The sequence below is a fragment of the Phalacrocorax carbo genome, chromosome 1 (genome assembly GCF_963921805.1).
Source record: "Phalacrocorax carbo chromosome 1, bPhaCar2.1, whole genome shotgun sequence".
Classification (NCBI taxonomy): Eukaryota; Metazoa; Chordata; class Aves; order Suliformes; family Phalacrocoracidae; genus Phalacrocorax; species Phalacrocorax carbo.
Window position 1 is genome coordinate 147,728,909 of NC_087513.1, and position 14,065 is coordinate 147,742,973.

The 14,065-nt window shown below is 41.5% G+C and overlaps 1 protein-coding gene across 1 annotated transcript in view; it reads left to right on the forward strand.

Annotated features, from left to right (window-relative positions):
* SLC9A4 (solute carrier family 9 member A4) overlaps positions 1 to 14,065 on the forward strand; it is a 35,930-nt gene that overhangs the window by 1,207 nt on the left and 20,658 nt on the right. Inside the window, exons 2-4 of the mRNA XM_064471851.1 lie at positions 2,172 to 2,635; positions 7,969 to 8,228; positions 11,339 to 11,556. Of these exons, the coding sequence (XP_064327921.1) occupies positions 2,172 to 2,635; positions 7,969 to 8,228; positions 11,339 to 11,556 (942 nt within the window). The remainder of the gene's footprint in view (positions 1 to 2,171; positions 2,636 to 7,968; positions 8,229 to 11,338; positions 11,557 to 14,065) is intronic.

The window sequence follows — 14,065 nt, forward strand, 5'->3', positions numbered from 1 at the left end:
TTCACGTAAACAAATGTCTTCACTACTAAAATAATAATAGAAATTTTCACAAATCAAATTTGTTGTTATGGCATCAGCAGAGTGTGTTAGCAGTGAGCATATTGATCAATTTCTTTATTCATCATCGATAAAAGCACAGGACTTGCCATTTGACACATCTACTCTGTATCTTGCTTTGAGCAAGAAAGAGATACTTTTGAACTGTGTGATGCCTCCCAATGAGACCTGTTCCTTAGCTGGGAGCTTTCAAATAATATTATTTTTGATGAAAAGTGTGGAGCTGCTGACTCCAAATCTACTTGGAAGAAAGAGTTAGTCTGAATAACCTGGTTATACAGGGAAGAAGATTTCTGAACTGTTAAAATTTTTCAGGGTTTAATTCAGGTATTATCTTCTTTCTGGATTTCAAGATTTCAGGGTGGGAAACATTTCTGAGACCTTGAAAGGCAAAACAATCCCCTTATTCTGTAAAACTGACAGAAAACTTGAACATGTTTTCTTTTAATTAAAAAAGGATATGAGTAGAGTTATGATCTTAACATACATTTTTATAGAAACAAACAGTCTCCTAAATAAATTATTAAAAATTTCATTAAAAATATTTTTCTTTACCTTTACTGTTGAACATTGATAATTCGAGGGTGACACAAATACAGTCATGGTATTAGCTTCTACAGTTACGGGCTGAAGGTTGACCTAGCTTCAGGCATGGAGAACAGCCATTAGATTTATAGGTTTCTTAGACCACCTCATTCTCATTCTTGTAAATGCTGAAAAACTCCTTACACTTCTAGTAGATGCACCTCTATTCACAATATGATTACACAGTTCCTGGTATAGTGACTAGATGAGCCATTGCTAGACATTTTCTTAGTATTGCTGTCAGTATTCATGTCAGTATTCATTATATGAAAGCAGTTGCAGTAGCAGTACCTCAAGGCGGGCAGGAGGAGATTCACACCCACAGCATTTATATGGTAAGTGTACCCGTTTCTCTGTAAAACAGCTTGGCTACATCTATGCTTGTAAACTAGCAAGCACCCTGTCAGGAAGCTCTGTGTGACTGTCCACACCAGATCAGTGTTGGTGTGCTCCTTCTCAGCTCCGGCCCATGGCGACAAGCCTTCTCCCAGGCAGACTGTGGGCTAGGATCTGTTCCCACAGGCAGTTTGGATGTGACCACTTCTTGCTGGGGTAGGGAAGAGAATTTGGCTGTGTGGATGCAAGCTGAACTCTTCTGCTTGGAAGTCTTTGGCCTGATGAATTTGCCAGTGTAGGCTCAGCCATCATCCTAGAGAGGAAAATAATCCCATAGGAAGCATTATTTTCTTAGGTATTTGATGGCTGCTGGTAGTTCTTTCAGCTCTGGAAATCACTCTGAAATCACTGGATTTTTTCAGTAAGCTAACTCATAAGGTTCTTTACAGAATATTGTTTACCTTATGTAGGAACATCGGTTTTCCCAGAAAAGCAAGGTTAATAATCTTGTACAAAGCCTAATGCTGCTGTGGCTTGATTCCTGCTGCTTTGGATATTTTGTTCATGAGTACTCACTCCTTCTGTCTGTGGATCACCTGGAGTCCATGCAGTGCTTCAGGGGAGTGCTAGAAGTGGAGGGAGCTGAGAAGACCATGGTATCTGACCTGCTCCCTGCTCCTTTGGACTTCTCTGGTTTTCTGGTCAGCCCAAATCCAGCAGGGGCTCTGCAGCCAGGGACCCTCCTCAGCACGGGGGGGAGCTGCCTTTGAACATGCAGCCAGGGACAGGGGTGCCTCTGAGATGGAGGGACAGTACTGTGCCTCAGAGGTTTGGCAGTAGCAATGGGGCAGCAAGGATTCTTGAAGAATATGTTTTTTTCCAAATTGTGAAGTACCTCTTCAAACAGGTTTCTGCATTCCTGGAAGTGGAACTTAGGTTTAGGCACAGTTGCTCAGAAATTGAGAGCTGGGGAAAAGGAATAGAAGAGATTCATGTCCAAACTCTTCCCCTGCTTTAGTGACACAAGTCCGGGAATGTTTACTTTTGAAGGGAATAGTACTGCCTGTTTTTACATTCATAATCCTAAGAACAAAAGCAGGCTGTCTGAAGACAAAGTATTCAAAGGCAAGCAAAACATCTGTCTGTCATCTGGTTAATTTAAGCTTGACTAATACCCTAATGTTTTATTCAAGCGTTTCATCTCTACCACCGATTACCAAGACTCATGCCCGAAAGCTGCATCCTGATTGCCATTGGAGCACTAGTAGGAGTGATCATCTTTGTTTCTGATCACAAATCTCCACCGGTGATGAACACAAGTATTTACTTCTTGTATCTCCTTCCACCCATTGTCCTGGAGGAGGGTTATTTCATGCCAACTCGCCCATTTTTTGAAAACTTTGGGTCCATCCTGTGGTGGTCTGTGCTGGGATCTCTGCTAAACTCATTTGGGATTGGCCTCTCCCTCTACGGAGTCTGCCAGATCGAAGCCTTCGGTCTGACTGACCTGAACCTGCTGCAGAACTTGCTCTTTGGCAGCATGATTTCAGCTGTGGATCCTGTGGCAGCTTTGGTAGTTTTTGAAGAAGCCTCTGTTAACGAGCAGCTTTACATGATGATCTTTGGAGAGTCATTGCTAAATGATGGCATAACTGTGGTGAGTTTCTTTCCACTCCTTGTCTTCTCCTCTTTGGGCTCTTGTGGCATGTAGGGTTATTGGGGACAGGACAAGAGCAGCTCTAAGGAGATCCTAGATACACTATTTATTTTATGGATACTCCACTCTATTAGCTGCAAGTAGTTTTAAAGTATGTAAAGATTACATATTACATTATTCTTTCAAAAACATATTGGTTTAGAGCTGCTGGAAGAGGGAAGCATACACGTTAGACATCACATCTTGCTCCTGCATTCACTGAAGTGAATGGATAAGCTAGAGCTGATTTTTGCTAGTAGGATCAGTGTAAGACCTAGGAATGTTCTCAATACTGCAAAAGCAAATAATTAGAAAATTGTACCGCTTAAAGACTGAAGGAAGGGTTAGCACCACAGGAGACCCTGCCCTTGTCACATGCCTTAGAGATCCCTCTGCCAAAAAAAAAAAAAAAAAAAAAAAAAAAGCCAGATATGTACAATCTCTGGCTGCTTCCACCAGCCCCTTCTAGGAAGTTCCCCAGAGACCTTAGACAGGAATTCCAAAAGTCACTAATAACTTTGCATAACTGTTTATGCCAGTAAAAAAATTGACATCTAACAAATGTTCAACTTTCTAGGCTGTCTTATCTCAAGTATCTAGAAATGTTGCTTCTGGAATTAGAGAGATTTTATTCTGTTGTTTTGTGGTTTGTTTTTCTTTTTTAAATAGGAAAAGAGTGTTTTTACAGAGGTCCTTGTGCTAATACTTTCCCCTTTTCTCATTAGTTCTACTAAAACTTGGACCAACCTGAAATTCTGTCTGTAAACCACAATTAACAAAAACACTTAGAATACACATGTTTTTCAAGGAAGAAATTTCAAGCAGGAGATTCATTGCTCAGAAACCAACAGGACTGCTCATGTGCTGCAAGTTAACTGCAGGTTAAGGAGTTTTGCTAGATAAGATCTTTACAGAATTTAAATCACAGGAATCTAAAACATAAAAACTATTCAGATACTGTTATACATAGGGTACGGCACAACTTGGACTTGTAAAATCTGTACAGAGTTCATTGCTAAAAGGCTTCATGGGAAAAGTGCAATTTATGAGTAATGCGAAAAAGAAAAGGAACAAAGCAATTTCTTGCAGCCACAGCCTATTGACCATAAATCCTTCCTCTTGGTGAATCAGAGATGTAGGGCTGATGTAGAACTAAGGGACAAATGTTATTAAACTTCACATGCAAACTGTTTATGTGTTATAACTATATGAAAAAAATCCCCAATGTGCCTGTCACTTCCTCTTGTCTTTTTGGTTCCTTCAAGTGCAGACCTCAAAATTAACACCTCTTCCTCACTCTGGAAGAGCTTGTTTCATCTGGGTTTTTTTTTTGACTGTCTCTCTACCTTGTCTTCCCTTCATTTCCAGCTGTTATTTATGATGTGGGTCCAACTCATAATGGTGTTTACATGAGCTTTCAGTCAGGGTCCTGTTACAGCATAAATGTGTAGTGACAGAAAGCCTTTAAAAACAGTTATGTTTAAGGCATTCCTCAGCAGCACTAGGTGTGTTAGCGAAAGAAATGAAAGGGCTGCGCTTGGGGAGTGTTGGCTACACCACTGTGAGTTCCCTTTGCCCCATGCACCCTCATCTTTGGGGCTCTTCTCACAGCAGCTATGTTGCAATCAGTTTGTCAGCTCCTGCTGATGCATCTCTGCATCACCCACCTCTCATCCATTTTCTGGGCATTCAAGTGTTCAGAATCTCTGCCTGGCTTCATGTTTGAGAAGAGACTGAAGTATTTGTCACCTAGGTGGAGCCCAATAGGTACCTTTCTCCTCTCTGATACCCCACTTGCTTTTTTAAAGGCTTTAAAACTGTTTATCTTCGGTGTCTTATATTACGATTTCCTCCCCATTTCTCTCTTAACAGTTTCCTTTGAGTTACCTCTGTGTGTTAAAAAAGATAATATCACCAAGATATATTAAGCATACATATTTTTGACTGTTTAAATACAAATATCCCCTGGTTCTCTGCAGTCTGCTTATCAGCTTGAACATTTTTTTCCCCAGCAGGAAAAACTGGTATGATTTTTGCTGAACTTGTATATTACATTTGAGGCAACGATAGGTCTCTTTCCTATATTTAGTTCAATATCCTGGTATAAAAAATCTGTAAAATAACAGACTGTGGAATTAGAATGATGATTTAGGAGTTATGCCTTTTACTTAAGGGACTGGGACAAAAGTGGATAATTTACCCTTTTTACCCATTTGTACCTTTTCCCTTTCTCCTCAATAGGGCCATGTCAGTTGGAATGAGAAGGCTCCAAGTCCTGTTAACTGCTTCTTTTCCCAGTTGCTTCCGAGCAGAATGTTAGCATCAGCATAGAGAGCAACAGGACTGGTCCTAACATGTATCATACATTAGTGGAGTTCCAAAGCCCCTATTCAAAACTGTGATGTTGGTAAACCCAGTGCAGATTTTACTGAAACCTGAACACAGGTGGAGGACCCTGACTTTGCTGCAGTGTTTCAAGCACCTGAAGCTCTGCTCCCACCTATACACAAACCATTTCTGTCTCAACAGGAGCTGAACACCTGTGTGCATCAGGAAACAGAATATTTCCCCTGACTGCTTCGTATCTGAGGCTTGATTATAGAAACACTGAGAACATCTATACATCTTGCTGTACTCAGAATGAAGTGGCAGTGACTGTTTTCTCTAATGGTGCCCTCTCTTCTTTGTATGCAGTAGCAGAGAGTTAAAGAAATCTACTGCATGGTGGAGACCTAAGTAAAATAAATTTCTTTATTTGAGGGGATATGAATTTACCTCTCTGATGTCACTGAGGAAGGTTTTGTCCACTGGAATGTATGGGTGCTAGGAAGGAGGATGGAGATATTCTCTACTCCTGCTGTTGAAGCTGACCCATTGTGTTTAGAGTAAAAATAAATGCATGGGATCAGAAAGAGTTATCAGGGTGGAAAGAAAGAGTTGTCAAAGCTGCCCGTGTTCATGGTTAAGGCAGTCACTAGAAGATCTTTTTTCCAGTGCTTCTGATCTGGATGGTATGTGCAATCATATAGACAGCTGGAGCAGGCGCCTGTCCCTGGGGAGGTCCCCTGTGGGCAACAATGTCACGCTCTCTCTTCCTCTCCCTGGCACTAACAGCCACCCAGTGGTATACCACTACAGGGTAATGTCCCCTCAAAAAAACCCAAAGCATGACATTCTCAGAGCTGTTAAATGAGGTCAACTATCAGTCCATCCCTTCTTTTTGAGTGAACAAAGGCAAACTAAGCTCACTCAGGCTTTCTTACCATATGAAGAATTACAGTACTCCATTTACTGGCATAAACACTGCAATGGAACTCAGCCGAGCAGTGGTTACATGGAGCCTTGAATGACGCAGTGCAGGATGTGATACAGAACAGTTTACTCCCACAAAACATGTTACAAAAAAATTGAAATTATGTCATATTTCCGTAATTTCCACTCTAATGTCAATTCAGTTATATATATAGACACTTTAGGAACTAGAAAAAGAGATAAAAACTTACTAAGTTATTTGCTGAGGATAATTTACTTTATTCATAAGTCAGCATAGATTCATGCCTTGGTATCATTTATAAAGAATCACAGGTCTTAGGAAGAGGTTGAAGTCTGCAGGAAAGGGGGAACAGAGATAAAACAGGCTTTGTAATTAAAAGCCATATGGTAAGTACAGTAAGATTTACTCACTGTGGAGACATGAACCCTCTTTTCCTATCTGCCACTAAAGAGCCTAATTTCAGACAGAGTCACCAGGAAAGAGCAACTCTGGGTTTTTTCTCACATGAAACATTTTGTTATACTTGGTCTGTCCCCCAGAAATATTAACAATGAGCCTCCTGGAGAACAGGCTGTCTGACAGCTCAAGGTCATATGTTCCCAGCAGCAATTTAAGATTAGATAGTAGCTGGGGAATAATTATTATCCTAATGAGCTTGACTCTTCTACCTGCAAATATCTGCTTTAATCTTCTTAATAGCTTTCTGGAATTAGCTATATGAAGAAGAAAGACCAAAGAAAACCAGATAAGGCAAAAGATTTTGGTCGGGTTTGTGTTTTTGAATTAACGCTTCGGTGCAACAGCTTTGGAGAGCTGGTGTCTTTAGATGTTCCCCAAATTCTCTTGAAAACTGAAAGGTGACTTTCATGTGTTACACACTCCCTGTAAACAGCTCTGACAGGACTTAATGTTAACCGACTGTCAGCAACCTCTAAGACCTTTTCATTACCACACCACTGATTAATGTGGAAACTTTCTATTAGTTTCTAAAAGATGGATGAAAGTGGAATGTATTGAAGAATTTTCATCACGAATTCCTGCAGAAAAGGAATTATAATAGTAGAAGTATGGTAAACTTATCTGCTTTAAACTAAATGAAATTACCTTTACAGACCAAATTATATAACATAGGAAATCATATCTTTCTTATAATCTGACACCGTTTTCTTTTTATTTTTGTCATTTCAAGCTTTCTAGGCAAAATATATGTGTGAAGGGTCTTTAGGCCATTTAGAGTGTCCCAGCTTTCGATTCCCACTTTGAGGTTGATGCAGAGCTCCTGCGAAGGAGGTTAAATGTCATCAGACTCAAAACGTGTGAGGATAGAGAACCTGCATATATCTAGGTAGAGACAATATGAAGCTATTCCCTTCCCTTCCCTCTCCTGCTTCCTTTCCTATTCCCAATGATGTTTCATGATTTTTATGTGTCAAGTACTACTGAAAAACATTTAATATTCCAGAATCCATCTACTGCCCCGTCTACTGATCATGCAGACAACCTAAATGGGATTTAAATCAAAAGTGTGATTCTCAGTAGCTGTCTTGCCCCATCCTGAGTCAGAAAGAGAATGTGGAGGGGAGAGCCTGCAGTTGGTAAGAAACCCAGCTGGGCTTTCAACATCTGCTACAAAGTCCAATAATTAAGTTTACCTTCAGAAAACAAAACCAAAAAAAGAGTATTTTTTGGTAACTTCAATTGCATTTGATTCCCCAGAGTTTTGCTCTTACTACCTAACCATCTACCCTTCTCTTTTTTTTTTTCTTTCTACCTTTCAGGACATTTAACAGACCCTTATTTCTGGGACTTGTTAAGAACCAGCTGAGATAAGATTTCGACTATTACTTTTCAGACCTGTCTAAAGAAATTTCAGGCATACATATATATATATATATATATATATATATATATATACACATGCACACACACACACCCCCCACTGCCCCTCTGCCCCTGAAATGAGTAAGCCTGCCAGGTTCAGAAGGATGTCTGACTGTTGTCTCCTTATTTTCACATGTAGGTTTTATATAACATCTTCATCGCCTTCACTCAGATGCACAGGTACGAAGAAATCGAATCTGTTGATGTCTTTGCTGGCTTCGCTCGCTTCTTCGTGGTGGGGCTGGGTGGCATGTTGTTTGGCGTTGTCTTTGGATTTGTTTCGGCGCTCATGACTCGATTCACCCGCAACGTTTCTGCTATTGAACCCCTGCTGGTCTTCATGTTCAGCTACCTGTCATACTTGTCAGCTGAAACCCTTTACATCTCGGGCATTTTGGCGTGAGTATTCCTTATGGCTTTTTGGATGGCCTCTTGAGGGAAATGGCATTGTTTTGAGAAGGTGGTTTGATCAAGACTGGTGCAGTACAGGCATTTTCAGTCTCTGGCCTAGAGATCTGCAGAGGACGCCTTCTAAGGTATCTGTAAAACGCAGTGGTAACTAGGCAAACCCACCATCAGCGTAGGCATAGATGTACTACTGAGGTGTGCATATCTGCTCTGTTTTTTTTTAAATATTTTTTTGTCCTTTGCAAAAAATACTGCAAGCTGTGGGTGAAATGACTAGTGCTGCCACTGTCTGGCTGCTACCTCTGAAGATCAGCAGAATGAGAGAATGATCTGATGATAGATCGTAGACCTGTACTTATTTCTAAGCAGCATCACCATCGGGTTACGCAAGAGATGAAAAGTAATGAGTACGGAAACAATAGAAAAAATCCAAGTTCTCGCTTTTGTAGACAGCTGTGAACATCAGCTCTAACACAATTTACTGGAATGACATGACATTTGAACAGCATCACTGGAACTGAAACTGGGCAAAACCAGACAACTGAGAACATGAATCACACATGCATACATATACTCATGTATATGGATATTGATGATCATATTTCAATGTGATAAGGATAGCTTGATACTGCTGCAACGCTGGGAACTGCTTTCTTAAAATGCTGTGATGGCATGGGTGCCCGCTGCAGAGAGAAAGCTGGCAGGTCTATCAACCGCAGTAAATGTGGCGAGGGTGAGTATTGTGGGAAGGACGGTGGCAGGAAAGGAGTCAGAAGAGAATGGAAGGAATAGAGATGAAAGTGAGAGGCTTTACAAGAAAACTGCTGGTAGGTGAATTTCAAATATACCTCACCAAACAGCCAAGTGTAAGAAAATGGGAACCTGATGGTGGTAAGTGCTCCAGCTAGTGCTGCTGGGTGCTGCAGCCAGTGCGCAACTGGTGGGTGGCAGCAGCCTTGCACGGCCTGTGTTGGCTCTGAGCCCGCACGCTGGGCCTTGCAGGCCCTGGTGCTCCAGAGAGGTAGTTCCATTTATTGAGGACAAACCAGTTTAAACCTAGCAAATAAAAGCGTGTGGCTGTTGATGTCCAGACAGGTGCATTTACTCACCTCCACTTGTCAAACCCTGATTTCACAGAATCATAGAATGGTTTGGGTTGGAAGGGACCTTTAGAGGTCACCTAGTCCACCCCCCTGCAGTGAGCAGGGACATCCCCAACTAGATCAGAGCCCTGTCCAGCCTGACCTTGAATGTTTCCAGGGATGGGGCATCTACCGCCTCTCTGGGCAGCCTGTGCCAGTGTTTCACCACCCTCATTTCCTTATATCTAGTCTGAATCTACCCTCTTTTGGTTTAAAGCCATTACCTCTTTCCTATCACTACAGATCCTATTAAAAATGTTGTCACTATCTTATAAGCCCCCTCTAAGTATTGAAAGGCTGCAATAAGGTCTCCCTGCAGCCTTCTCTTCTCCAGGCTGAACAGCCCCAATTTGTTCAGCTTCAGAGCAGAATTGGCTTTGTAAAATCAGCCTTTACAGGATGGCCCTGGGAAGCAATATCTGAATATTTAACCATATTAAAAAAATAGTTAGACAGGAGATCTGTTTTTCTGAGCAATTAGACAAAGCAGAGGAGTCTTGTACTATGCTTTGCATACCCAACACATTTTATCTGATTGAGGTGACTGGTGACTTTAGTTGAGCAGGGTTAGATCTACTCTATATGTAGTGAGCACTAATACCATATGGACCCTTTCCGACCTGCACTGCCCAAAAATCTGCTTCCCTACTTATTCATTGCACTAGACTACATGACTCTTTATTTCTTTTGCTTCTTATTTTTATTAGAGTGCTGAAATTATTAGTAATAGAAGAATTTAATATAATTGGGATTTATTATTCTTACTTCTTCATTAAGGAAATTATTGCTTGTTTTAGGGATAGGGACTTATTGTCACCCTTCTGAATTATTGAGGAATTCATTCATTTTTCACTTGAATCATAAAAGTTTATTACGTATGTGTCTGTAAAAGTCAACAGTATTAAACATTAATGCCTAATGGCCTTGTCTTAGAGTGTCCTTGGACCTGCTAAATGTCTCAGCTCCACCAGAATACCCTTGAGATTTCTTCAGTGGAAATTAAATGAGCAGAAACTAGATGAAGGGTTATTTAATGAACAGTCAGCATTCTCTGAATTCACAAGTTTGGAAAAATATCATCACAAGAAGCCCCCAAAGACTAAAATAGTATCAGTAGAAACTAGATAGATGATGAATATGTTACTAGCATAGCACTCAATCTATCTATTACCTATGAAAATGGAAAATGAAGGGGGGAAGAGGAGACTCCCTTCAGTGGGGCTGCTCAAAGACTGCTGCTCCATTTGATTGTTACCAGGGTCAGTGCTGGGTGGCTGCTGATGCTTCTGAAGCAGGCTCTAGTCTTCATTAACAGCAAAGAGGTGGAAAACATCCCTTTGCTTCCTTAGGCACATTCCCCACACCCTGGGTAACGAAAAGGGAGGGAGGACACCTCTGTAGGGTAACTGAATTTCCCCCTGCTGTGAGTGGAGAGTCACTGAAGGTTACCCTGGCCCTGCTGATCTGCCAGCCAGCTGGCAGGGAGCCACCAGGAGCTTTGGCCCTGGCATAGGACTACCACCATGGCCTCACACCACCACCTCAAAGGAGAAGATCACCAAGAGGCAGGTTATGTCCCTCTAACAAATCTGTCCATAGGCTGGTACAAAACTTACTTGCCCTTCGTTTGAGACTCAAATATTTGGTGCTTGGTGGCTGTGTGTTAGGTATTCAGGATAAAACGGACTTTGAACTGGAATGTGATACCCTCATTTCCTTGTCGGGGAGGCTGACTTGTTTGCTTCCTTTTTCCTGTATGCAAAATGGATTTTTAAATGTGAATGAAGGTGCTCTTCTATCTAATGAAATAGCTAAGATTACTGAAGAAATAAAATGCTTCTCGATATTAGGAAGGTCAGAGGCTGGTGATGGAGAGTGCATGTAATGAAAGCTGAGGTTGTACTTAAATGAAAAGAAAAATAGGTTGTTGCTGATCTCTGATGTTTTTTCCCGGTACAGGATGACAGCATGTGCAGTGACAATGAAAAAATATGTGGAGGAGAACGTTTCCCAGAATTCCTATACCACAATAAAATATTTCATGAAGATGCTGAGCAGCGTCAGTGAGACCCTGATTTTTGTGTTCATGGGAGTGTCTACAGTGGGGAAAAACCATGAGTGGAACTGGGCCTTCATTTGCTTCACTCTGCTTTTCTGTCTCCTTTGGCGGACACTGAGTAAGTTAGCTTTTGCAGGCAACCTTCTCTGCACCTCTGAGAGAAATGCTTTGGTGCAAGGGTATGTTAGAAAAGTCTGTGCAGACTGGCATAACCGGTTTAATAACAAATTTACTAGGCTTAGGGTACTGACAAGTTAATTCCACAGATCTACACATGGAGGAAAAGGGGGAAAAAAACCCCAGACAAATCTGAATGGCAGTCTTCAATCACAGACTTCATTATTAGGCGAGAATGGAATATTTTAAGCAAAATTAAAATATTGCCATGATTATGACTATATAGATGCTTATATCTCTAGTTAACTATGTGCCCTTCAGTAAGTGACCTTCATAATGATTTCATCACACACTGTAATTAATTTACTAATTATATTAGGTACAGCACCACACTTTTGGTGCTACAACACTGCAGGTTTTCGGCCAGGAGTGCCGGAGGCATTGAAGAAGAGGGAAGGTGAAATTTAGCACTGATAGATAACTGAACTCTATTTCTTTCTTTATACCACATATAGGCCAACCATGCTATGCTACTGCTCCTCACAAGTCAACTCTGAGGTTTGAAACTGCTAGAAAAGACTGCCTGTTTAAAATGACTCAATTTCAACACACAGTATCTCCCCATTGCTGCAAAGGTCTCCTACTCATTAATCTGTGAGACTGGGATTCCTCCAGCATGGGCAGGGCAGTTTATAGATGATGCCACATGACCTGTGGGACACAATTTTTCATCTCCTAATGTCCAGGATGGGTTGACAGCAATGTTGAAAAAGGAGGAGCTGTAAGAAGGCTGGTGGTGTTCTGGAGGTGGTGGCAGCCTGGCAGACTTCTTGTATGAGCTGCCCTTGTGCCTGTTAGCCAATTTACTGCAACTGTGGAAGCAGAGAGGCAACACATTGCCATCTTCTCCCTCATCTATCCAAACACCCTAGATGACATAAGAAAAGAAGAAATTACCTACTGGGTCAGACCAACCTTCTAGCAGTGTCTTCAACAGAGCCTGCAGGCTATCCTGATTAGGAAAGGCTTGCAAACTTGGCCACTTTCTGAGCTCTGTTCACTTCCTACTTCCTCATCATCTACAGTCACTGCATGAGGCATGTGAGAGGGTACACTCCTTTCCTGCTCTATATAGGGGTCTGTTTTGCATCTGTTACCCATGAATTATGCCATACTCTTTCTGAATCTTAATATTCTGCATCAGATTAAGTTACAACTACTGCAGCAGAAAGCAAATGCATTTACTTCTAGAGAGGTGATGAATTATGGAACACACCCTACTCAGCCACTGTTATTTGTCACTTAAGTTAAAAACACCAGTGAATGATACTTTTGTAATGAAAGATGTTTTGGAACTAGTACACATGGGACAGCCAAAAATACAGTTATGCAGGCAACCTTATTTCTGACCTTTTTTAACTTCTGAGTGCCTGAATTGGCCATCCTAATAACATTATTTTTGAATTTCAGTAGGAGTTTTCAAAGTAATTTGTATTTTTAAAGATAATAAGAAATAAAAATATTCCATCAGGTGGCATTGGAGGAGATATTCTGATTACTGAAATTTAGGCACCTACCTTGGTTAATTAAGTTAGTAGGCTAGTTCCCCCATGCTTCATTAATAATCAAAAGAGGCCCCTCTGGGGCATCCTGGGGGGCAGAAATCTACATTGGGCACTTGTTACCACCTCCTCCAGTCTTCAGCCCCCGCCTATATTATCTTTACATACAGAGCACAGGCTCAAGCTCTAGGCATTGGCCCTGCATCATCTGCTATGGTATTGAGGAAGAACAAGACTTGTCAGGTCATTCATCAGGGCCAGCTTGCCCTGACGGGAAAGGGAAAAAGGGGCTGAGAGGAAAAGGCAAGTGATAGTTGCTGGAGACTGGTTGATGAATCAACTGGACAATATGCCTCGTCTTCTCTACCACTCTATGAAGAAGGAGAAAATGGCTGAAGATGTGAAGACTGAGGGCAGCCATAACTGCAGTGACCATGAGACTCCTGAGAGGAGTGAGCAAGCTGACAAATGGCAGAATTACAACCCTGGACTTCAAAGAGCAGATTTTGGCCAGTTGAAGTGGTTGATAATGTGGGAAGGGAATTGACTCAGTACAGGGACCAATATTTTTTTAACATCTTTGTTAATGACCTGGAGGATGGAATGGAGTGCACACTGAGCAAGACTGTGGCTGACACCAAACTGCAGGGACCAGTCAATATTCTGGATGGCTTCCATTCAAAAGGACCTGGACAGGTTGGAGAAATGGGCTGACAGAAAGCTCATGAAGTTCAAGAAGAGCAGAAGAGCATATGCAAGGACTTACATGTGGGTTGGAATAACTCTATGCACCAGTATAGGCTTGAAGTCTAGTAAGCAACTTTGCAGAAAAGGACCTGGCCTGGTACACAACAGTCTGGGCACAAGCCAGAATTATGTCCTTGTGACAAAGGCATCCAACCATGTCCTGAGCTACATTAGCAAGTGTGTAGAGAGCAGGTCCAGCAA